General features: G+C 40.0%; 1 protein-coding gene across 29 annotated transcripts in view; it reads right to left on the reverse strand.

The window, feature by feature from the left end:
- Positions 1-26,639, reverse strand: part of FNBP1 (formin binding protein 1) — a 121,157-nt gene that overhangs the window by 28,687 nt on the left and 65,831 nt on the right. For all 29 annotated transcript variants that reach the window (XM_070596950.1, XM_070596949.1, XM_070596938.1 and 26 more), the window contains exons 5-7: positions 24,141-24,203; positions 23,627-23,731; positions 191-319 (exon numbers count right to left, since the gene is read on the reverse strand). In XM_070596950.1, coding sequence (XP_070453051.1) covers positions 191-319; positions 23,627-23,731; positions 24,141-24,203 — 297 coding nt within the window. The remainder of the gene's footprint in view (positions 1-190; positions 320-23,626; positions 23,732-24,140; positions 24,204-26,639) is intronic.

Below are 26,639 nucleotides of genomic sequence, written 5' to 3' on the forward strand. Positions count from 1 at the left end.
CTTGAGCTTAATACTCTATTTCATCTCATTGCTAGTCAATGCTTGATCTAGACGCTTTCAAAAATGATTTGAGTTACAGGAAATTTAGAATTATATAACCACTTGGGATACCAGCCCAGCAATCATGATTTCGAAGGAACGTGCTTCTAAGCGAAGCACACATGAAACCCGAGAGATCTGAGGCACTTACCTGAAAGATGGTGGGAATGTGAGTGTAGTAATATTCACGCTGCTCCTGGTTGAATTTCTGAAGAATCAATGAGTAATCCGCTTTGCTATCCTCTGCCATTTGGTGACGAGTTTGAGCTTGTTGTCGTGCCTTAGGGCAAAAAAACAAGAATAGCCCTGTTTACACATGATAAATAAAAGCCTAGAATAGCAAACTGGAGGGGCTGTGGGGTCAAATTTGCCTAAAATGTGTTGTAGTTAGCTGGCGCTATGTTTAAAAAATTGTTTAGAGTTTGAGTTTACTTGAGTAAGGACGTGCATCCTAATGAGTCACAGATCCACCTCTCTATTGTCTGAACAACTCGACGTTACTTTCTAGTTTAACCCAAGTGCCATCGTTCTTTATTGTCTGTACTTGGCCTAGATTTACGTCACCTGGATGGCCCTTGTGGGAACCTCTGCTCATATATATATTTTTTTTTTTTTTTTTTGAGGAGGGTATGGAGGTATCCATAAATTTTTAATCTAATTCTCAATGGAGTTCATGAACTAAAAAGGCATATGAACCACTCACGTAAATGGACCTTTCTAAAACTCCTCATTTTTAGTGTATACTCTAAAGAAGCATGGTGCCCTCTTTGTGCTTTTAATATTTTTGCGTGTGCTACTTTGCGTTTCACTGCATAGCTTTTCCCCTAAATAATAATAAAATTCACAAATCTGTTTCTCTCTTCTAATTCATATTTTGGTTAGTCATACGCCTACAAGAAAGGGGCAGTTGTTGACAAGTTGCAGAATTGATTTTCAAACTCAAACAAGAAAGTCTGTAAACGTCAAAGTCATCCACAAACACCAGAGATTGTCGCGCTGGTAACACCTCCTTCGATTCACCTGGCACTTTGAAGGAGCCTTGATAAATATTATCTCGAGAATCGAACGCAATCTGAGGTCCACGCAGTGAGAAAACCACCCCCTGCCAGCAGAAGCGATGGCTTGGTCTGTAGGTGACTTGGCAAACTGACCACACCGAGCCAAAAACACAACAGGAAAAGGGCCTTGTTCCAACAGAACCAAGGCGACTTTTCGTTTGTTTTCGTGTTTTGTTTCACTGAGCCTAAATAGTTTTAAACAAAGAACATAGAAACGTTCAAATGTAAACACAAAGAAGAAATGCTGGAGAAGTTTGTCCCACTTTCTGTCTAATCACCGGTAACATCTACTCTTGGGGTTTTGAGCATCTCGACGTTCTTTATTGGCTTCCTGCCTCCGTGACAGGAAGGCTCAACCTGTCTTTCACTTCCTGGATGCCTCTGACTCATCTGAGAATGGGTGAAAGCCTCAGGTGGTACCCAGGAAGCTTCCTTTATTTTCTTCCCTATTCACGTATCAGCACTTCCCAAATGAAGGTAACAACATCAATATTTCCAGACTAATTTCCTTATTCCCGGAGGCTCTTGAGTTTCTTTAGGCCTTTAGGTATCTCAGAACCGTTTTATCCATCTCTCATCTCCCTGCGGTTACTTCAGCTGCCACATTCTTCCTCTTTGTCGGCAGCCTGTTAACTCCCTTCCTGACCATATGCTTTGGCTTCCGCTTCTCCTGTGTCCACTAGTACATATTAACCTAGTCCCCAAAATGTTAGGTTCCCAGCTCCCCTCAAAATCTCATGCCCTTCCAACATACAGGAGCCCCCCCCCCCATCTAAATAACAGCTTTCCCACCCACGGGCCTTCCATCTGCTCCCCGAATGCGCCCAACGCAAAAATCCGTTTAACTCTTTGGGTTCCCCGGACTTCTATCATTCATCACTTTGTTATGAACATGAAAGAAAAAAAGCCAAGGAAATTCCCAGGTAGGCCTCAAATTTCTAAAAAATTCTCTATTCATTCACAATCCTTCCTCAGAAAAAGTCTCACAAAAACCCAAGGGGAGTGCTTCCTTCATTTCTTTTGTAAACAAGAGTAACAAGAAGATGGAGAGGTCCCTTTTCTATTTGGGAGAAATGATTCTAGATTGGTGAATTCTTTAAATAGCTTAAGTTTTGAAACAGAGATCAGAATGTCATCAGTATGTATGTATGTGTATGTATGTGTACGCATGTGTGTATGCATGTACACGTGTGCATGTGTGCATGTTTGTGTATATGTATGTATGTGTGCATGTGTGTACGCGTGTGCATGTGGGTGTGTGTGTGTCTGTATGTACACACACATCACAAGAGCAGCTAAAAGCTTCCTCCCAATAAATCCTTCACACCAGCCATGGAGTATTTCACTCAAGAGAACTGGAGGCGAGCCCCGCAAGAGGTACCCCAGCTCCATTTGGTTGGAAACGCTGTAATCCTCTCCTCTCGGCTCCCCACAATCTCCCAGGATGTCTCCGCTTTGGCTACGGGACTGCTTTTGCAAGCACATTAAGTCATGTCAGTGTCACGATGCTCCTCGCTCTGCCATCCGCAGGCATCCTGAGACCTAACTAGGCACCAGCGGCTGTGGACGACGGAAGAAGCTGAGAGAAGGAATGACGTGTATAAAATCCAGCAGAAAGTTAGCTGAGCAGAAGACGACAAACCACACAAACCTACACTTGAGGGAAACGGTCTACCTTTTAGGGAAAGAAGCATGACCTCTCTGGGAGTTTTTCTGGAACGTCAAAGCTTAGACACAGGAAAGCCTATGTATTTCTACCATCTCCCTCCCTCACTCAAAGGTTGGAGAAACACTCAAAAGCAGCAAAATACGGTCGTACATCAAATTCTGCGAGGCCACAGCAGGAAGACGGGCCTGTTTACGCTCCATATCAGCGTCCAGCTGCTTTGAATTAATACCTACTTTTGAATCCCGGGCCCAGGAACGTGCCATTGTCCCGACCAAGATTTACTATGGGAACTCCATTTTGCTTAGGAAGCTGCTATGTTTATTTTATAATGGAATTTGAAGAGCCTTTCTCTACAACTAGTGTTGAGTGAGTTATTCATCATTACAAATATATTTTTAAAAATATCTTTAAAAATACTTTCAAAAACTCGTCTGGAGTAACCAGTAAGTAACTAGACATTTTAGAGAGTGTATCTCCTAATGTCTAAGGCTAAATGAAGATTATAAGCATCACTATTGCTCATTTCTTTTTAAGTCAGTCTAAAAATAGCAACTATTATCTTAAAGAGGTACAGTATTTCCATTCTAAGCCAGACCACAAGCTACTTCTTTTAATTAACTTTCCCATTCTAAGAATAAAAGACACTGCGCCTTAGAGCAACATTACTGTAGGGCAGAGAGAAGTTAAGAGATCGGGCTGTTCTTTTCTTCGTGAGTCACAGTCACAGAATTTAGAGATAGTATTCTCAAAAAGTCCAGAATAACCGCAATTGCCTGAGGCTGTAAGCCACAGACATCTTTGAATAAGATCTAGACCAATTTCACTGTCAATCAGAAAGACTGAATTTAACCTTTAGAATGTCTCTGACAAACCCTTGGGAATCTCCCCAAATAAATCCAATTAGGCCCAAGTATGCCCTGCCCAGGCATGACTTCACCGCCCACTCATTCGTGACACGGGCCATCTCAACGTCGTGTGAAAGGAAAGTAGTATTGCCTAAAAGGTCGGAGCTGCAGTTTCTAAGTAAAGAAAACAATATTTTAGAAACTGAGCTGCAGCTCAATGCTTCTGATCCCTCTTGGGTTTACGGACAAAAATACTGTCATCCATTTAGTTAGTTAAATTTGGATTATTAGCATGCCCAAAATGTGTAGCTACTTCCTGTTTAACTCAATCTTACTTTGTCCTGAATCTTTCAAATATCAAGGAGAAAATAACACTGCTGGCTGAGTCTCAATTGTCACAAGCAGAGAACACAGGTGAACTAGAAGCTTCTTCATTTCACCGGGGGAACGTGGTGCATTTACTTACCAAGTTACGGACCCTCACACCTTTTATCAGAGCTGCTTATGGCTTTTGATCTGCTAACAAAATGCGAAAGCATGGTCTGGTTCTACTTATATAGTTACTGTAAATAAATGAGATTTATTAATTTTTTGAAACTGACCTCAGACCTCTCAGAATTTTATCCACTGTTGTTCCTTAAATGACAAACCATTTATTGCAGCAGCGTTCAGAGCTTCTGGAAAGTCACTTCTTCTCTGTTAAAAGTTTGTAATATAACAAATTAAAAGGCCCATCCTTTATGACCAAAATGCTGAGGGGAGCCATGAGGACTATTCTCCAGTTATCACTGGTAGCTCAAACAACAGTAAATGTTCTCTGGAGCAGCTGTATTTTCAACGTTTTATTTCATCACAAGAGACCAACTGTATTTTAGGCTGGAGGGAAAATCGAGATTTTGTTCTGAATTTGCTGTGCTGCACCAGTAGTTAATATTCAGTAGCCGGCGACCTGTGGCAGCTCCCCTCAGGGGGCAGAGCAGCCTGACGGCTGTGGCTGGAACCGGGCTGGAAGGGCGTGGGGCCCGGGCTGGCGGCCCAGCAAGAGGCCAGCAGGGTGCCTGGCTCTTGATTCACCCCTCTTCGACCTCTCTGAGCTGCCGACTTGATATCGCGGATAAAATTAAACTTCTGAGTTTAACAACCTGGCTTATCTGGCCTCTCTCCAGTTTCAGTTCTTCTTTTACCCGATTACAAAAATTTGCTTGCTGTAAGTCAAATTCACAGAATTGTATGCTTTAGACCGTGGAAGTCCCTGAAGACTTCGCCCTCTGATAGTCACTGTTAAAGAGTGACAGCCCGGAGTTCTTCATGGTGGGGGAGCCAGGGATCTGAGAAAACCCCGAGGGGAGGTACAGCAGCCTAGAGTAATTCACTGGAAAGTTCCAGAAGCACAGCTGCAACGTCACCACTAAATGACACCACCACATCAGAATGATCCGTCGTCAACCGCTGGCAAACTTGGTGAGTCTCAGAGTCACCAAGGAGCTCCAACCACTGGAGTACCCTGCCTTCTGGGCGTGGCCAGCTTAACGAGAAGAAGCACATACATTTTCAGAGCACGCAAGGGAGGGAGGGGCACTGAGTACTATGACCTACCTTCTAGGCATTTCTGAGATCAGAAAACCAGCAACCTGTTGAAACTCCTGAGAATTCTGATTGGTATGCCAGATTTCTCCAGGATTTGTCAAGGATTAGGAGGAAACCTGACTACACCCTAGTTTTTGACCCAGCAATTCCACTTCTAGGAATTTATCCTAAAGAAATAATTCTAAATGTTCACAAAAGATATCCATCACAGCATTGTTTATAATAGCTAATAATCTGAAACAAATGCCCAGTATGTGATTGGTTAAACATATGTCATACCCTTGATGGACTAATTTGCAGCCTTTAAAAATAATAATGTGAAAGAATACTTAATAATAAAGGAAAGTAGAGACTATATATATTTTAAAAAAATTTTTAAGGTTTCCAAAAACAGTATCTACAGCATAATCCCATTATTGTAAAAATAAAACATTAATAATGATCACCTCTGAAAAGAGTGATTAAGGAATATTTTGTTTTGTCAAAAAAGATTAGTAGAAGAGACAAATTCTAATGCTGAATTCCAAAAACAGTGAGAGATTGAAGAGGGATGGCTTGCCTTTGAGATCTACAAAAAAAAAAAACAAAACAAAAACTTTGAAAAGATAACGTAGTCGAAGGGCTACTGATAGAGGAGGAGATGAAAAAGCTCTCTGTCTGGAGCAATGTTGTTGCACGATAAATGCCATTGTTTAAATTTCCCAGCAAACTGTTGCATCAAGAATCCATTTTCAAGTTCAAGACTAAGAATGCATTTAAAAATTCCTATTCAGACAGTGCTGTGAGTTTTTGTTGGAGAATTCCAGGCAGGGACTTGCCAAAACAATGAGTCTGTCTTTGATAAATTATAAGGGCAGCTAATACAAAACAGAGAAAAACTTCAAAATAAGTTAACCAAAGAAATATGCTTGAAATATTCCAGCAATTTCCTGATTTTTTTTTTTTTCTTAACAGTCTTACAACTTCTAGTCCCAGTATTGTTGGTTACTTTGGTGCATGGTCACTGAAATAGGAGAGAACATGGAAGGACAGCGAATGAGACCAGCATCTTAATTGCCCATCGGCCATTCACTTGCTAAGCAGTTTTAAGAAAATGCCTCTGTCTCCCTATAACCTGGCTGCCTTATTTGAAAGGCAGAATTTGAAATATCTATTTACTCAAGGTGAGCGACAATTTCTGCTAAACGAGAGGCCAATGCTGACACTGTTCGTCTTGATGTTGGCACAACTCCAAGATAGGCTGGTGAAAACAAATTTGGTTGGAGCTCAGAGGTCTCTAAGACTTGGCCTCCTCTCTTCCCTGGTTTCTAATGCGTTGTCATGGGCTAGAAGACTTGAGTTCTCAGTTATGGGAGGTTTGAAATGAATTATCCCTTTCTCTTCCACTTCTCCCCTTTATAAATAACCTCACGCCAGAACATGACACGCACAAGGTCTCAGAAACGCACAGCTGAGGATAGCCTGGATTCCAGAAAGTGCATGCCCATATGATCACCCTTCTTTATTCCTGTGAAGTTCTTGTGAAGAACAAAAATACCGAAAGCACTTTATAAATGTAGTTCTAGAAAAGATATGTTCCTTAAAAGAGCAAAAAAAATTAGTCCCATTACACACCCCAGCGAAAGAAATGAAATACCACACTAGCAGTTCTGAAGAAAGCTGAAGTGTTTGCTGGTAGGTGAGCAGCTGCTCACCTGGTGTACCCAAGTCACAGCCGACGTTTAATCAGTAATGTTTAATACTAAAAGTCTTACATGTGTTATATTCAGTGTCTACCATCAATGAGGTCAAGATGTAAGATCACGAGCCCTTCCTCTATCTTAACCTCAGCATTCCTTCTCTCAGGCTACGAGGAGGAGTGGAGGAAGAGTGGCCCTTGTCAAACAAAACCTTAAACTTGTGTATATTATACAGATGGTACAAAAATCCCCAACTCAAGTAACCAACATACAGATTAGTCCCAGGTTGTCTGGCAGAAACAAATATAAAACTTGGTGTCTGTGCGGGGGTGGATACTCCCACAATCCTGCCTTTATGAGATTCTCAGAGAAAAAACCATCCCTGTTGAAGATAGGCTCGTACAAAAAAAAGACAATGAAAATCATAAATGCACAAGCAAATAAACCACCATTAGGCTGACATGATAGAAAAATTATCACCATAAGAACTTGAGCTAAAAGAACAATTTGAAAGAATATATAAAACATAAAACAAGAACATTCAAAGTGATTAAAGAAATAAAAGAAGCAACAGAAATCACAGAGAAATGATAAAACATTATAAAGATCAAGCATATCTGAAAAAGAACCAAATGGAACTTCTAGAAATAAAAAATGCCATCATTGAAATTTAGAACTTAACAGATGAGTTAAACAACAGAATAATTGAAGAGAACTCATGAAGCAGCTGAAATGTAAGTATAGAGATAAGGAAGTGGAATGAACGAAAAAGAAGTTAAGAGGCACGGGGAACAGAATGAGAAGTTTCACACACATCCAATATGAGTCCCGGAACCTACACTTTGAGAGAATGGTAATATTTGCAGAGTTAACGCCTGAGAATTTTCCTACATTTACAAAACGAACAAATCCCCAAGGAATCCCAAGAAGAGTAAATTAAGAATAAAAAGTCTATGCTTTGCAACATCACAGCGATGCCAAAGAACACCCAAGGGGAAGACAAGGTCTTAACAACTAGGGAGGAAAGTCAACTGTCTACAAAGAAATGCAATTAAGGAGAGAGCCAGCTTCCCAAAGGGGAACAATCAATGATGGAAGACAATGGAATGATATTTTCAAAATTTCAACATTTAGAGAAAATAACTGTCAGGTTAGAATTCTATAGCCAGCTAAACTGTCACACTAGAGTGAGGACAAAATAAAGACATTTCAGACAAAGAAAGAGAAGTTACTACTCACAAACACTCATGGAAAAAAAAATGAAAACAATCTATTATCTAGGAAGGAGGAAATTTAACCCCAAAAGGAATAACATGCAATAAGTAACAATACTTGGCCTGCATTATCACATGGCTACAGCTGTGTGGACAGATGTGGACGGACGGCGAATAGATGGTTGTCTTTTAGACGGTCCCTGGGCTTCCTAGTCCAGTACAGGCCTCATCTCTCCTTACTGGGTTTCTAATACTGAAGCCTCATGTCAACTGCTTTTTATCATCTTACCCCAACCCACTATTGCCTGCCTAGTTCTGCAGGCAAGAGCAGTGGGTAAGAGTAAAGAGCTCATTTAAGGGGCCGGCCCCTTGGCTGAGTGGTTAAGTTCCCACGCTCTTCTTCAGTGGCCCAGGGTTTCACCAATTTGGATCCTGGGCGTGGACATGGTACCACTCATCAGGCGGTGCTGAGGAGGCGTCCCACACAGCACAACCAGAAGCGCTCACAACTAGAGTCTACAACTATGTGCTGGGGGGCTTTGGGAAGAAGAAGAAGAAGAAGAAGAAGAAGAAGAAGAAGAAGAAGAAGAAGAAGAAAAGGTTGGCAACAGATGTTAGCTCAGGTGCCGATCTTTAAAAAAAGGGAAAAGAGCTCATTTGATGTAATCCAGTGGTAAAGTCATATGGCACCCTGGCAATACACTGAACTTGAGGCATGGAAAAGTGCTCCAGTCTGAGCTGTGCCATATCCATCAGGGCCACTTTAGGCTAATGGCAATTTAGCATTTTATAGCTCTACTCTTTTTATCTATAAAGGGATAAAAGAGTTATAGGGAGGATTGAAACCCTTTTAGAAAATATAAAACACTTTTCCAATGTAAGTTTTTTGAGAAGCAGGTTCAATAGCATTTCATCAGAGTCACATCCACTCCACCGTTTTGCTCTTACTATCCTTCATAATCTGTTCTCATCTCACCTCCCCATCTAGATCCTGCTCGGTCCCCTGTTCTGTCAGGCAGGTCAACATCAGCAACGCGTCTCCCTCAGTGCCCTGGATGAAGTTCTCTCCAGCTCAGTTGCTCTCTCTCTGCTCCATCTTTTCAATTTCTGCTCATCCTGCATATTCAAGTCCCAATTCCTCCTTCAGGCCTATCCCAACAATCTGTAATTGATACTCTATCTCATTCCCCAGTGGACTCACGTTTTTCTTGTCTCTCCATCTCATCATATTTGCTAACCAGGGTTCTCATGAAAGGTATCTATTGTAATCCTATGGATACTATGCACTATTTGTTCAATAAATATTCTTGTGATGCCTAGATTGTTCAAACTATACTCAAATGATCCACAGGAGGTTGAAGCGGGAAGAACTGAGGAAGGAGGAGCCAGAAGGACTCCAAGGAGAAGGACGCAAGCAGGCAAAATACAAATGACAATCATAGCGTCAACTAATGAAGTGCAGTCCAAAAACAGGCCACTGCTTTACACACATCACACACCAGTGGAACCCCACAACCAGCCCTCGAGGTGTCTAATATTATCCTTATTTCACAGAACAGGAAACAGGCCCAGAGATTAAGTGAATTGCCTCCTGCCATACCATTGGTGAGGGGCAGAGAAACAAGATCCGAACTCACTTCTGTGTAGTATCAACTGAGATTAAGAACAAACTCTTGGCCAAGCTAGACCACTGACTATCAGCGAAAATTAAAATATTTTATCAAATGTGTTGCCCTATGAAAGCCGTTAGAACAGTGTGGGGCCACATGGTAAGTGCCAAGTGTTTGAAGCTACACACACACGCGCGCGCACACACACACACACACACATAAATAAATTAATATTATTTTAATTTAATTTAATTCACTTTTATTTTATATTCACATATTCACATACTATGAATATATGTGACTATTTCTATTCATGTTATATTTCTTGAGTACACTTCCATCTTCAGACCTATGGTAGGAGAAGCACCTGTCGCGTGCCTCTGCTCCATTGCTCTTTTGCGCGTGAACGCAGAGGCTGGTTAGTGGTTATGTGCTTAGGAATACTAAAGCAAAGCCAAGAAGGAGTCTCACGTCAACATTTTAACGGCAAATGCACACTGAAACTGTTTCATTGAAGAGGCTTTTGAAAGCATTTAGTCTTCATGGAAACTCACTCTCGGCGGCACCTCCACCCCCAACATTTCTGACACTCTGAGATTTTGAAGTTTTGACTTTCCTGTTTCTTTTAGATGTTTATTTAACCAAACCCCATTTTTAGTGCCAAAACCACTTACTTCAAAAAGAAAGAAGTGAAAATTATATTAAGAATAAAGAGAGAGCATTCTTTGGTAGCAAATGAACTGACACGTAGTGCTGAACACAACTTTAGAGTACTTTTCGGTGAAACATTTAGCCATAGGAAATAATTTTGTTTCAATATTCCTAGCACAAATTCATTTTTAATGGTAAAACTAATATTGAGAGTCATAGTCTTAAAAAAAAAAAACCTCATCCTACTAATACTCATTTATGACATAGCCCAAAGCGGTGTCCTGTTTCCACGTAAAAACACAGCTATTCTACATCTAATAATTGCAGAAAAATTCCATTAAATTCCATTTCCTGTGGGAAGAGTCAAAAGATGAAAACATATGACTCCACTCATATGAGGAATTTAAAAATGCAGACAAAGAGAACAGATGAGTGGCTACCGGGGGAAAGGGGGGGTGGGGGTGCGCACAAAGGGTGAAGGGTGCACTTATAACACAACTGACAGACAATAGTGTACAACTGAAATTTCACAAGAGTGTAACCTATCATTAACTCAACAAAAATTAAATTAAAGAAAGATGAAAACGTATCCATTATTACTGGAGACAAATATTAAGAATCAAAACCATTCGGAATGTTCATTTAATAAAGGCACAATGAGAGGCAAAATAAACAAAATATGAACTCCACAGATATGACCGCTTACAGGATACACACAAATCAGAGAAGAACAAAGTGTCTTTTCTAGAATCTTTGATTTGAACATTGATCGACTTATAAAAGAATAGTTACAGCAACAAGATTCAATTTCTGTTCTCTCTTTATAATTCTATTGTTCTCTTGTGCTAAATAAAAAGCACTTTAAACTGAAAGATCAAGCTGCAGTTGCAAAATTTATTTCCTGCATTCATACTAACCACTTCCTCTTTTTTAAAAAAATTTTTGTTTTCTAAACTGCTACAGTGAACAATTCCTTCAGATAACCAGTCAGACATTTTATATGAAACAAATTCGGGGAAAGCACTAAAGGTATTAACATGTTCAATAAAGATGTCAACCTCGTGGTTACAGCAAGGGCAGAGAAAAAATTTAATAGTACAATTCCTTATACGTACAATAACTAAAGTCGTCATCTTGCTAGAGACTGTTTCCCCAAATGGTCAAAAAATTTAACACTCTGCTACTCAGCTGGCTTCAGTTAGAACAGAACCGACGCAACCCTGTCCGTGGCTTCACAGATCAGAAACACTGATTCCCACTGAAGACAACTTTCTAAACTGCCAAATTTCATTTACTTATCAAATTATCAAACTGATAATCATTCAAAGTAAATTCCTTCATTCTTGCTTAAAATTGGCATAGATTCTTCACTATAATTTTATTTTCTCTTTAAAATATTCTATTATGTAACATATGACACACAAAAAATTGTACCTGTACATTTTACCGTAATTAGAAGCATGAAGTTTTCTCACATACTTAGAATTCTACCTGAATTCATAAATGACTCAGAATTTCCTACTTTACTTCACAAGAGGGAGATCCACGTAGAATTTTAAAGCTCATAATGTGCAAAGCCAAATATATTTAGAAGCCATAGTATCATACAAAAACAGAATGCAAGCTCCCTAAGAAACCGATACACTGTTCTAAGGGCCTATGGTCAGGATTTTAATTTAATTTAGCTTTTAAAACATTTCCTCAAATCAGGTTATGTAATAAAACTCCTGAGTAAGCCAAAGAAGGAAACCTCTCGAATTGTATAGAGAAGACTTCTGGTCAGTCAGCTCTCAGAATTGCAATGAACTTGAATAAAGAAGGCAAGTTAGCTGTTTCATGGCAAACAACTGCCCACAAAATTAAGACTTCAGCAGCAAAAGAATCACACAGGTTAAATGACACTAGACCTATAAGAAAAGGAGAAATTGACACTGGAGTTTAAAAAACATAACTTGAACTCGCTAACAATTTCTGCAGTTACTTGTAACCGCTAACTGCAGCTTCCGTTAAACAATGTCCTATTTTGCATTTAGAAATTATGTAAGAGCCAACAGTCACAAGGCCAAGGCGAATTAGAGAAAGGGAATGATTCATTGCCTGACATGGATGAACTCGGTTTAATGCATGCATTTAGAAAACACTGTTCTCTCTGTTCGGAAATATTAGTTCACATTCCATTCATTTTGATAACCTTTTCCTTTTTCGTCCCAACACCACACTGAGCAACTGTAGCACCAGCAGAACCAGACATCAGGTTCCTCTCTCATCCCAGTTTGTCTGGCACGTTATTCCAAAGCAGAGTGACAGAGAAAACCTGACTTTGAAGTCTTTGTCACGAAAATGTCATTCAAGAGTTGTTTAGGGGGCAAATGGGAAAATTCACAATACAGTGAACTAAATATTACGAAGAAAACGAATGGCAAGTTCTTTAGAGTCAACGATTGTGGGATTACACGTGGTGTCTGTGCCACCCCACACCTCGCCAGCACACAGTCAGTGAATGACGGGGGAAAGAATGAACAAATGAAAGAATGTGAACACTTCACAACTTAGGAGTTCCGTCCACAAGTTAAACGTTTTTCAGAAATGAGACTAAGACCATGAAATCATGATTCCACTAGAATTCCCTTAAACTAAAAGAAAAAGGTTGGGATAACTCATTTTGGGGTTATGGGGACTATATGAAAATAGAAATAGACAAATTCAGAATTTAGTTGCATCAAAAGCTATACCAAGCAGAAGCAAACTGCAAGAAAAAAATTACTAGAAACATTTTTATAAAATAATGATTACTTAGGGGCTGGCCTGGTGGCTCAGGGGTTAAGTGTGTGCATTCCGCTTTGGCGGCCCGGGGTTCGCTGGTTTGGATCCCGGGTGCGGACGTGGCACCGCTTGACAAGCCATGCTGTGGTAGGCGTCCCACATATAAAGTAGAGGAACATGGGCATGGATGTTAGCTCAGGGCCAGCCTTTCTCAGCAAAAAGAGGAAGATTGGTGGCAGATGTTACCTCAGGGCTAATCTTCCTCAGAAAAAAAAAGATTACTTAGAATTCCAATTCTTCAAAAGTAACCTCCAAACAATGTAAAGCTTGAAATACTGACCTCATTAAAAAGTAGTCTCTTGCCCATGTCTTACACACTACACTCCAAGACCACAAAAACACCCCATGTATACATGAAGTTTAATTGCTCAAGGTGACAGTGAACAATAGTCATTCTGTCCCCTGTCCATTCAGATGGCGCTGGGCTTCCGGGATATGGGGTCACGGAGAAGCAGAGTCTGTGCTTCTAAGCACGATCTTTAAAAACGTGTGAGTTGGAAACAATGATTCCTTTTATCTAGGCTTTTCCATTGCACGATATTTTAATAGCAATGATGAAAATTTTTTTTTAATTATTATTTTTTTTATTGAGTTATTGATAGGTTACAATCTTGTGAAATTTCAATTGTACATTAATGTTTGTCAGTCATGTTGTAGGTGCACCACTTCACCCTTTGTGCCCACCCCCCACCCCACCTTTCCCCTGGTATCCACTAAACTGTTCTTGGTCCATAGTTTTAAATTCCTCATATGAGTGGAGTCATACACAGATTATCTTTCTCTCGCTGGCTTATTTCACTTAACATAATTCTCTCAAGGTCCATCCATGTTATTGCAAATGGAATGATTTTGTTCTGTTTTGCAGCTGAGTAGTATTCCATTGTATATATGTACCACATCTTTTATCCATTCGTCTGTTGATGGGCACTTAGGTTGCTTCCACGTCTTGGCTATTGTAAACAGTGCTGCAATAAACATTGGGGTGCACAGGACTTTTGGGATTGCTGACTTCAGGCTCTTTGGATAAATACCCAGTAGTGGGATGGCTGGATCGTATGGTAGTTCTATTTTTAGTTTTTTGAGGAATCTCCATACTGTTTTCCATAGTGGCTGCACCAGTTGGCATTCCCACCAGCAGTGTATGAGGGTTCCTTTTTCTCTGCAACCTCTCCAACATTTGTTGCTATTAGTTTTAGATATTTTTGTCATTCTAACGGGTGTAAGGTGATATCTTAGTGTAGTTTTGATTTGCATTTCCCTGATGATCAGCGATGATGAGCATCTTTTCATGTGCCTATTGGCCATCAGTATATCTTCTTTGGAGAAATATCTGTTCATGTCTCCAGCCCATTTTTTGATTGGGTTGTTTGATGTTTTGCGGTTGAGTTGCGAGAGTTCTTTATATATTAAGGATATTAAGCCTTTGTCAGATATATGACTTGCAAATATTTTTTCCCAGTTAGTGGGTTGTTTTTTTGTTTCAATCCTGTTTTCATTTGCCTTGAAGAAGCTCTTTAATCTGATGAAGTCCCATTTGTTTATTCTTTCTATTGTTTCCCTTCTCTGAGAAGGCATGGTGTCCGAAAAGATCCTTTTAATACTGCTGTCAAAGAGTGTACTGCCAACGTTTTCTTCCAGAAGCCTTATGGTTTCAGGTCTCACCTTTAGGTCTTTAATCCATTTTGAGTTTATTTTGGTGAATGGTGAAAAAGAATGGTCAATTTTCATTCTTTTACATGCAGCTTTCCAGTTTTCCCAGCACCATTTGTTGAAAAGACTTTCTTTTCTCCATTGTATGCCCTCAGCTCCTTTGTCAAAGATAAGCTGTCCATAGATGTGTGGTTTTATTTCTGGGCTTTCAATTCTGTTCCATTGATCTGTGCACCTGTTTTTGTACCAGAACCATGCTGTTTTGATTACTGTAGCTTTGTAGTATGTTTTGAAGTCAGGGATTGTGATGCCTCCCGTTTTGTTCTTTTTTCTCAGGATTGCTTTAGAAATTCGGGGTCTTTTGTTGCCCCATATGAATTTTAGGATTCTTTGTTCTAATTCTGTAAAGAATGTCATTGGGATTCTGATTGGGATGGCGTTGAATCTGTAGATTGCTTTAGGTAGAATGGACATTTTAACTATGTTTATTCTTCCAATCCATGTACATGTAAAATAAAAGATCACCCGCATATTGATTAAAGGCATACCAAAAGGCTTTACTAGAGTAAGTAAAGATATTTTCAACAGAAAACAAAAAGTACTAACCTTAAAAAAAATGGGTAAATGGGACTTTATTTAAATTGATAACTTGTGTTCATCAAAAGAAGCCAGACACAAAAATGTATTGTATAATTCTATACATACACATGTGTGTATTATATGTACACATACACACACATATATATACACACTCATGTCTGGAATATATAAAGAATACGTATACACCAGAAAGAAGAAAATCTATTTTTAAAATGAGCAAAAGATTTGAGTACTTCACTAAAGAGGTTATTCAAATGGCAGAAAAGGCATACGAAAAGATGCTCCCCATCATTTTTCATCAAGGAAGTACAAATGCAAATTAAAACCATAAGATCCCACTCTACACTCATCAAAGAGGCTAAAATAAAATGACTGACAATACCCATTGTTGGTGTGGATGACGAGCAACTGCTGAAGGGGTGTCAGCTGGTACGACGACCGTGTCAAGCTCTTTGACAACACACGAGGATCCCACTCCTAGGTGTATACCCAAGAAAAACAAGAGACTATGTCCACCAATAACATGTATAAAAATGCTCACGGCGCTTTATTCTTAATTTAGCCTCAATATGGAAACCATCCAAATGTCCATCAACATGAGAATGGAGAAACAAACTGTGGTATATCCATACAACGGAATATCACACAGCAATTAAAAACGGACAACACAAACTACCAACATAAGCAGCAAAAATATGAATCTCACAAAGATAATAATTGAATTAAAGAAGCCACATGGAAGAACCTGTATTATATAATTTGTATGAAGTACAGAAACAGGCTAACTAATATACGATAGAGGTCAGAGTAAGCTTTGGCGTTGGGGGAGGGTTCAGGGGAGCCTGCTGGGCTCTCCTAGAAATGTCCCCTATCTTGGGTGATGGCACATGATTTCATATATATGTAAAAACTCACTGAGCTGTCCACTCTAAGACATGCCACTTTATTATATGTAAATTACATCTCAATAAAAACCTATTTAAAAAGGTCTACAGGACACACATCAAGTGGCAAGAGTGGTCACCTCCGAGAAGGGCTGGGGTGGGGGCGGGTGGGATGGCAAAGAATACTCCTGCCTTATCCTCCACGTTTTAATTTTTTTTTAAAGACATATATGGTTGGATTTTTCCATGTTGCCTTGCAGTCCTTCAACTTCTAATATTACAAAACAGACACTAAAGACTATCTTTTCCACCCCATTAAGAGGGAGAAAGAAAGAGTCTGGTTTCACCTTCGACTTAAGCACAGGGGTCACGAGCCACAAGATGACCTATTGTAGCACATATTGGTTCTTTTACGAACCCAGCTCAACCAGTTCCAAATCACCAGAACTCGTTTTAAGTCTTCAAATTCAAAACTCTGCCAGTGGCATCTCGGCAAAGGAAAAGAGACTACATAGTTCGCTGAGTTTTCATCATCAATAAAAACCATTCCATTGAGCTTATTTCCTTTCCTCATCACTCCTGTAAGGAACACGGCATCACACGACGTCCAAATATGTTCACTTGCCCAGAGATAACACTGCCTGTTTTTTCTTATGTCTACCTTATACGCACAAATTTACTTTTAGTTGAATTGGGTGCCTCCAGGATAACACATATCCTCTTGCAAGCAAATCACTAAACATCTGGCCACACCTGGACACAGAACACGAGCAAAAGTCCACTGACAGCCCGTGGTGGACTCGGGCAGATGCAGGCGATTGGAACACGGTGCTTATGAAAGGTGTGGTTCCAATCCTTATTAGGGGCGTTTAACTTTTCAAAAAGAGAAGAAGAAAATCAGGCTCATATCTAGGCCCTAAACAGTTTAGAAGCTGCATGCACATATAGTTCATATCAACTGCATCATCAAGCAATTTAGAAAAGGCCATCCTTCTTATAGCAGGAGCGGTCACAACGTCTTTGTAAACACGGGCACACCATTCCAAGTGTTGGGGGGCTGACTGCTGGAAAAAGGAGGGTGAGTTCCTTCTAATACAACTGGATAATTTCCTCGTTTGCGGAAACTGGGGGAAAAGGCATTTATATTAGATCAAAGACTGCCAGAAATCAAAATGGCAAATGACACTAAACAATGATAAGGATGAAACACTGCATCCTTTCAGCTTGATCCTGACAAGAGGCTTCATAGGTGATAAAGCGAAAAACGGATATAATAGTCAAATCACTGTTTGTTTTGGGGAATTCAGTGCTTCAAGTCACACTCATAAGCAAAATAACTTCAGAATCCCAATGTTTAGACATTGCTCTATCAGCTTCAATGTTTGTGATGCCAAAATCAGGAAATTTATCACATCCTTGGGGAGGAGGTAAGTAGTACTTCCATAAAAATAACAAAATGATGCTCTCAGTATAACAAAAAACAATACATCCTTGGAAATGTTGAAATAGTTGAGGAGAGCCATGCAGTTCGGCAGTACCTATCGACAGTCCTAAGGCTGCCACTGGGTCCAGCCACTGCACTCTTGCTAACTTAACAACCTTGGAGCCGACCTGAGTGAGAAAAACAAAGAAAAACGTCATCCTGGAAATTTTTGAACCTCAAAGGGCCAGAACTCACACAGCCTGGGTGCATCCCAAATGCCAAGGTGGAGATTTTGATCGATGCGTTCCCGGCTTGGGAGTGACCCCCGGGTAATGTCAGCTCCCCGGAGAAATCACTTTAAACCCAGACGATAGATACAAGTCCGAGGAATGACATTCATATCACACAGTCTGCTCTGTACCTCTCACGTTTCTCTGCTGTGACTTACACCTTCCTACGTGACTGAAATACAGGGCAATGATGTCGGTTTAACATAGAAGCCTTGCTGATCCATGTGCAATTTTTCATAGTACAGTAATGTTTGGAAGCAATAATGGGTAAGCTTTCTCACAACAGCAAGCCTTAGCAATGTCATGCAGATCTGAAGAAAAAGGATAAAAATCTACAGAACTGCAACCAGTGGTTGGCTTAGCGGCTTCAAGAACTGTTACAATCTCCATTCTTTTGGGCGATCTGGTGAAGCTGGAAATATGAATGCAAAAACTAGGAAGATATTTTCCCCTGTGTTAAACCAAAGGAGAAATGCAAAAAGCTATATCCTGCATCAGACTTTTCACTTTGATGAAAGTAGTCTCTATTAGAAGTAAGTGCTTTCAAGGACTTACATCTCGGAAGGCCCTAATACTATGAAGGACCTACATCTTGAAGGACAAGGGCTGTGAGGTTCAATGCAAATGCTAGTAGTTTTACTAGGATTGTTGTTTAGTTGGTGCTCTGGTTACAAAGTTCTATAGGTACTGACTAACCTGTTTCTATGCCTACTTTTCCCATAAGCTCTGTTTGTTATTTTTAGCAGTATTTTTCCAGAACATAAGGTTTTTCACCAATGCATTTATGGGATTATAGCAGAAATGTTTGTATCACAAAAATACATGAGGAAACAAGTTGCCATGAACAAGTCAACAGAAACAACAAACTGAAGAATCAGGCCCACAAAGATTGTAGATGCTGAAATTCATCAAATAGAGAATATAAAATCTGTGTTACTATGTTTAAAGAAGTAAACTACGGTACAAAAGTGTGATGAAGTGATAAGAAAATAAAATGACAATACGGATTTTAAAGAGAACTAAAAGGAACTTCCAGAAATGAAAATGTAACAACTGAAATTAGAAACTTAATGGACGTGTTAAACCACAGATTAGACATAGCTTAAGAGAGAATTAGTGAAATGAAAGTTGCATCTCAAAGAATTACATGGAACAAAGCAGAGAAAGACACAAAGAGATGGGAAATACAAATAAAAGTTAATAGGCATAGAGGATATAAAGTGGCAGTTTTAACTTCTACTTTATAATCAGAGTTCCAGAAGAAATAATAGAATGAGGGATAGGCAGGTGTCAGGAAATTCCGATCTGGAGTCAATAAGCTCAATGACTCAAAAGGAAGATAAAAAAAGGAATTCACACCTAGATACGTCATAGTGAAATTTCAGAAGAACAATGACAAAAAAATAGATCTTAATAGTTACCAAGAAGAAAAGGAAAGCTATCTTCAAAGGGTTAACAATTATTCTGACCTCTCAGCCACCGTGACTTCTCAGCACAAATGAGAGCCAGGAGATGTAGGTAGATCCTCCAGGCGCAATAGAGTCTCCCTAGGACTCTGTATACAGAGAAATCAGCTTTCAAGAACGAGAGTGAGGTGAAGATGGTTCCAATCAGACAAAAACTGAGGTTTTACTGTCATAAATCTCTGCTAAAGGAACTTCCAAAGGATGCCCTTTGGGAAGAAAAAATAAGATCCCAGGTACAAAAGAAGTTGTGAACAAAGAAAATCAAACAATACTTATAGAATTGTATAAAATTATTAAAGCCTAATTTGAGTAGTTGAACCAAAAATATTCAAAAATAAATTGCAATCGCCCAGGAAAGCTGCTTTTGGTCAAGTGTTGTTTGGGAGGACATCAGTAAAGATGCTGATTTACGTTATGGTTTAGGTTGAACACATATGTTAAAATGTCGAGGCCCCCCAACAAAAGAACAGAAATAGAACGAATACATAACCTCCAAAAGACAAGAGGGGCAAAATGGAATGAAGAAAGTAAAACAAAACAAAAATTTCAAAAGACAAGAAGACAAGAAACAAACAATGTCAGAGTAAGAGGGAAAGAGATATAGGAAAAGTGAGACCAAAAAAAAAAAGAGGTGGTATATATACTTGGACTCAAACTCTCCAGGTATACGTGGATCCAGACCTCTCAGACTGGATTAAAAAGAAGTCCAGCCATATACGCCTTTTATGAGAGACACATCTAAACATGAGGACAAAGAAACACTCAGACTCAGAAGTATGGGAAAGATCTGCCAGGCAAATGCTAACGCAAAGAAAGAGCCGGTAAACGCCAGGTAAAACAGACCTCACAGCACAGAGCATGACGGCAGAAAGATCACTACACGCTGAAGAAAAATTAAATCACATGAAGATGTTACAATTCTAAGCTTTATTTTTTGATAAAATAACTTTACCATAGAAGAGCAAAATTGGCAGAAAGTGACAAATCTTCCACCATTATCATCATCATAGCTAACTTAGGGAGCACCGGCACTGCCATAAATGGCTTGGAGTGCCTTGTACATATTAACCCAACTAAACCTCGCATCAACCCTGTTCTGTGTTCCCACTTTACAGACAAAGAAAGAAAGGACAAAGAAGCGACACGTCTTTCTCACAAAATGTTACAACAAGCTGACAAAAAATCCTTAATAATGGGAACATTTGGATCACCAGCGGGTTTGATCTAATGAAAATATGTAGAACTTGGCAACCAAGAAATGGAGAATACCCATTCTTTTCATTTACTTATAGGACATTTATAAAACCTGACCATGTACCGGCCACAAAGCAAGTCTCAACAAACAGAAAAGGCTCAAAGTCAGGCTTTCCACAACCACAATGCAATTAAATTAGAAATCAATAGCAAAAAGATAAGTTTAAATATGCCATCAATTGGAAATTTTAAAATATGATTCTAAATAAATCATAGGAGAGACTAAATAGTGAAAGAAATGAAAAATATCTGGAAGTGAACAATAATACTACTATATAAAACAGTACTTAAATGGGAAATTTGTTATTTAAATGCTTATAAAAAGAAGAAAAGTTGAAATGAAGTGAGCAGTTGAAGAAAGAAGTTTTCCAAAAGGCAATAGAATAAATCCAAATACATTGACAAAAGAGGAAGAAGAAAAAGAAACTAAACGAAATAGAGAATAAAAATAGAATAGAGAAGCTCCACAAACACAAATTTCGGTTCTTGGAAAATACTAATAAAAATGATTTTAGAAATCTGATTTTAATAAAAGGTATAAATAAGCAATATTAGGAAGAAATTAAGGGCACACAACAATGGACGCAGCAAAACTTAAAGGGAGAGAATACTATGGGCAACTTCTGCCCAATAAATTTGAAACCTTACAAAGAAACAGATATAGTCCCAGAAAAAATAACCCACCAGGACCAACCGAAGAAAAAGCAGACAATAAAGGCACCAAATCAGTAGTTAGAAACTTTCCCAAAACAAAGTATTACAAAACATTTCAGGAACAATTTCATCTCACATATATTATTTCAGAAACCAGAAAAAAGAGCAACTTTCCAAAACGAGTAAGTAAAGCAAACTAGGAGAGATAAGAAAGAAAAATTATAGACCAGTTTCAATGAATATAGATGTAAAAACCTTAAGTAAAATATTAACAAAACAAATTCAGCTATGTATAAAAAAATAATACATCATCATCTAGTTGGATTTGCCCCCCGGAATGCTAATTTGGTTCCATATGAGAAAAGTGATTAATGTAATCCATCACATTAATGGATTAAAGGAAGCAGAAAAAAGTATTGGATGATATTCAATATCAAGTCAAGCTTAAAAAAAACTCTTGGAAAAACACAAAGAAAAGGGAAATCCCTTAACCTGCTAAAGGGAATAGTAAAATCCTGCTTAGTGGGGACACATTTGAAGAAGCGCTGTCTTTGTAATCAAGAACAAGATAAGGAAGTCCCCAAGGACGGCTCTGCCAGCACAATGGAGGTCAGAAACAGCAGAGCAAGATAAGAAAAATAAACACAAGGCATAAGGATTTAAAAAGTAGAAATAAAACCGCCATTATTTGCTGGTGATAGGACTGTCTCTACCGAAAACCCAAAAGAGAAATAGAAAGAGTTTAGCAAGGCACCTGGGTGGGGAGAAAAAGGACGAAGTTAGGAGGGGGACTTCAAAGGCACCAATAAGACTTTATTTCTTAAGACAGGCTGTAGATTAGCAGGTGTTCCTTTTGGTATTCTTCTTTACATTGTACAGAGATAATATATACTATTTTTTAAAGAAAAGCCTCTGAAACGTAAAATCCCTTTTATTAGCAATAGCTGGATGTTTTAAAGTTTTTCTCCCCCTTTAGTTGTTTGTATTTTCAGATATTTCTACAACGAGCGTGGACAGCTTTTATACCAAGAAAAGACCACTAAAAGTTATTTCTTTTAAAAAGTCTTTCAACAAATAAAAATCACTCCAGTTTTACATTGAGGATAACAAAATATATTTGATAGAGAATGTGTACTTTTGTGCTAGATTTGTTTCTGTGACACACACACTGATTTCACCTCATTTAACCCAAACTGTTTTATTGGATAAACTTTGGGTCAATCTATTTTAATTGCATAACCTTTTAAATACTTGGGGGAGCTGGCTATTTTAATGAGAACCTATGACAAATTTATGGTGATTTATAGTACACTTACCAGCAAGTTAGTATATATTTTGGTAAAGTCAACATCGCCACTCAAGATCAAATATAGATACTGAGATAGTGTATTTCAATATCTTAGGTAATTTTAGAGGAAGGCAGACTAATATATACACAGTCTTTAAGCAAGGAATCTAGGAGAATTGGGCAAATAACAAAATAACTAATTCACACAATTTTCAAAGTAAACCCATCTCCAACTCATCTGGCAGAAGTGAAAGAAATCTATGAAAACAGCCCTGGGCAGTAACGAATGAGCACTGTTCCTTAACTGCCTCATTTTGTTTACACTATATTGATGACCTTCCTAACAAGAAAATTCAGCTTCTAGGGAAAACACACATATCAACCACAAGAAGAACTAGTACCAGCTTTGAAATGCTCTTCATTGCCAGCACAAGTCCATTTGGAGAAAGGCTTCTGAGAGGACTTGTAAAATGCCTCAACTACAACCTGTCAGCAACCTGAAGGAATCAACCAGAAGTGAGGCCAAGCCGTGGGAGGGAGTCTCTTTATCTTTTTAATGGAAGCATTCAGGAGCAGCCAAGCTCTTCCAGATGGCGCTGAACGTCTGCTCCAGCTTTCAAGGGGTTCACTTTTTCTTTGAAAAGCCATTAAGAGAAAGCCACAATCTCCGGAAACCGCCCTCCCACGGTCCCTTCAGGGTCTACGTCTCCCCGTTACCATCCTGGTGAGTAAACAAAGCGATAAATTGTTCAAATCATGACACGAAGATTCCCCAAATTTTAGTTTCTGGTTCCCAGGACAGGTGACACAGAGGGAAAACGATCCCAAATTGAGTGGTCTTTTGTGGTTGCCTCAGAAAGGAGAACTAAGGACAGTCAGTCTGGGAGGATGTGTGTCGAACAGTAAAAAAGGAAATGAACGGAAGGCTCACTTTCGCCTCACCTTTTCGACATCTGCTTTTGTAACGTTGATGTCCGCATCCATTTTCTCAAAGTACTGCTGTGCTCGGTCAGCCTCTTTGCAATCCCGCTCAAATCGTCTTTTACTCTAAAAGCGAAGGAAAAGGGTGGCAGGGAGAGTAATTATTAAAGAGGTCATGAGATTTCTAGGAGAAAACACGATTTTATCTAAACCTCCAAAAGACCGTTCTTCTCTGAACTGATTTGTTACATGTCATAATTTCACAAAGTTATTTTAAAATCTGCATTTATTCCCACCCAAACTGTCTCCTCTTTGCTCTTTCCATATGATTTTTAGAAAAATACTCTACTTGAGCTCTTTTGGCTCAATGTTTTACTCTAGATAATGGTTTCTAGAAACAAATTCAAATGAGAAAAATCTCTAAAGACATTTCTTAAGTGTCTTTGTTTTGTCCTTACTGATTGATTCAAGCTTAATTTAAATTCAAATTAGAAGGTCTATAGAGACATTTCTTGAGCCGTGTGCTTTCACTTACTGATTCGAGCTGCTTCCAGCAGGTCTCTATGTGTTGCTGGGCCTTGCGGCCCTCATGAAAGTGCTGGAGGTGGAAAAACAGACCACGATTAGTACCCCTGCTCCCCACATTAACACACGAGGAAAACACTCATTCACTTAAACGACATCCAAATATTGACAACCTAGCACGTGCGCTCCAAGGAAATTTAAGAGTTAAAAAATAAAGGAGAAATGAAAAAAGAATAGTCGTGGAGTCAGTTCCCTTTAAAACTTTAGATACAATAATAATGAATTCTAAGACTTACACACTACTTGTGAAAATGACAGGAATGTGTTCTTAAGACAGCAGTCACTTAGATCTTTAACTGCTTTGAGATGCAATTCACGTACCATACGACTCATCCATTTAAAGTGTACAATTCATCGGCTTGTAGTATAGTCACAAAATGATGCAACCATCACCACAATCAATTATAGAATATTTTTATCACCCCGAAAAGAAACCCTGTCCCTCTTAGCTGTCACCCTCCTGTTCCCACATCCTCCCCAGCCCTAGGCAACCACCACCCTACTTTCTGTCTCCATAGATTTGCCTATTCTGGATGTCCCATGTGAATGGAAGCGCACAGTATGAGGTCTTTTGTGACTGGCATAATGCCTTCATTATTTCATAATATTCACTTAGCATAATGTTTTCCAGGTTCATCCATGCTGTCACATGGATCGACACCTTATTCTTTTTTTATTGCTGAGTGATATTCCATTGTATGGCTGTATACCACAATTAGTTTACCCATTCACCAGCTGATGGACATTTGGGTTCTTTCAATTTGGTGCTATTACAAATAATGCTGCTGCAAACATTTGCATAAAAGTCTTGTGCAGACGAATATTTCCATTACTTAGATCTTTTTAAACTTAAAGATAAATTCACCTCCTCGCTATCTGCAAAGGCCCTGAGGCAGGTATGTGCCTGGTGTTGACCAGCAAGGACACCAGAGGGCTAGACCAGGGTGAGCCTCAAGAACATTAGGGGATGGGGTCAGAGAAGAAAGGGGCAGACCGTGTCAAGTCTTGTAGGCTTTCTGTCTGAATGAGCTGAGGAGCCACAGATGACTCCGAGTATAGACTATAGAAGTGCCATGATAGGAAGGAAGGTTCCAGATGGGAGGCACTCTCCTCCCCTGGAGATGATGGAGACTTGGACCACGGGGCAGCTGTGCAGGTAGGGGGAGAGGGTCAGACGCTGGAGGTCCTTTGATCAGGAAAACACTAGGACTTGCTGGTGGATTGGATCAGGTGTGGGCTGAGCTGCTGAGAGGTCAGGCTGACTCCGAGGCTGTTCTGACCGGCGTGGACCACGTGAACGGCTCCCTTTCCCCCTGGTTCTGATTTGCCATGGAGCAGTTCTGGCACAGAAGAGGGCAGGGATTTATATCTCCAGCTTCCCCTCGCTCAGATGCTATGGGTTGGCTGGGTTCTCCGACCAAAGGCCACAGCTCTGGTCAAGCAGCCCCCACAGCTAATCTATGAAGTTCTTGTAATGCTCTCCCCGCCCTTTGAGATCTGGGGACCACAGCAGCTCCCCACCACGATTAGCCCCAGGGTACCACACCACCCCTCACTGCTTTTCCTGAACCCTCTCCACAACGTCGTAAATGCTCCTTTTAATAAATGACCTTCCTTCGATTACTGGGCTTGAATGTGCTGTCTGTTTTCTGACTGACAAGGTGCGCATTGGTGGCAGGGGCGCGCTATGTGCTACGGAGGAGACGGGAAGGTGAGAGAGAGCAGAAACGAAGAGGCCCCCTCCCCTCGGCACAGCCTCGGAGCCCTTCATCTTACCCGGCTGGGCCCTAGGCTGAGCAGAGTCACAAAAGACAGCCGACTGCTGGGAGGCCAGGGACGAGGAGACGAAAGCAGATTCTTTTTTTTAAGAACAGTGCTCCTTTCTAAGGGAACATTCTCTTGTCTCTCGTTTGAGGTTGTGTTTCACTGTTTGAAGCGCCTCTTTACAGAAGTTTTATCCATCCAGCAATTTTTTGGTCTCTATGAACCCGAGAGGAGCCCCTTGGGGCTTCATTTTTCAAGTCTCATAATAGACACAGGGATAAAACAGAAAAGAGATCGAGTCTAAGGTAGGAATCGACAAGCGAGGAAGGATCAGGCCAAGGGAGAAGAGGTAGGGCTGAGGGCAGAGTCAGGACAACCTCGAACGCTGGAGGAAGCGCGGTACAGCACGCGGGCAGGCTTTCTGAAAGCCACGTCCGTCACTTCAAAAAAGAATGGAGCGAAGCAGTGAGGGAGGTCCTCAGGGGAAAGAGGGACGGGCAGACAGGGAGGCCGAGGGACAGGCTCAGGGCGAGACAAAGGCTTGGCTGTTGGCTGTGTCCTCCCAGCGAGGCCCCTTCGGTCCTGAAGTCCCTCCTCCATCCAGAAATGTGCCTTTCCCCACTGGTCAAGAGGACTATCCCCATCTCGAGAGTAGGACCGTCATGTTCTGTAGTTTGCTGAAACC

Source organism: Equus przewalskii, chromosome 26 (genome assembly GCF_037783145.1).
Source record: "Equus przewalskii isolate Varuska chromosome 26, EquPr2, whole genome shotgun sequence".
NCBI classification, from domain to species: domain Eukaryota; kingdom Metazoa; phylum Chordata; class Mammalia; order Perissodactyla; family Equidae; genus Equus; species Equus przewalskii.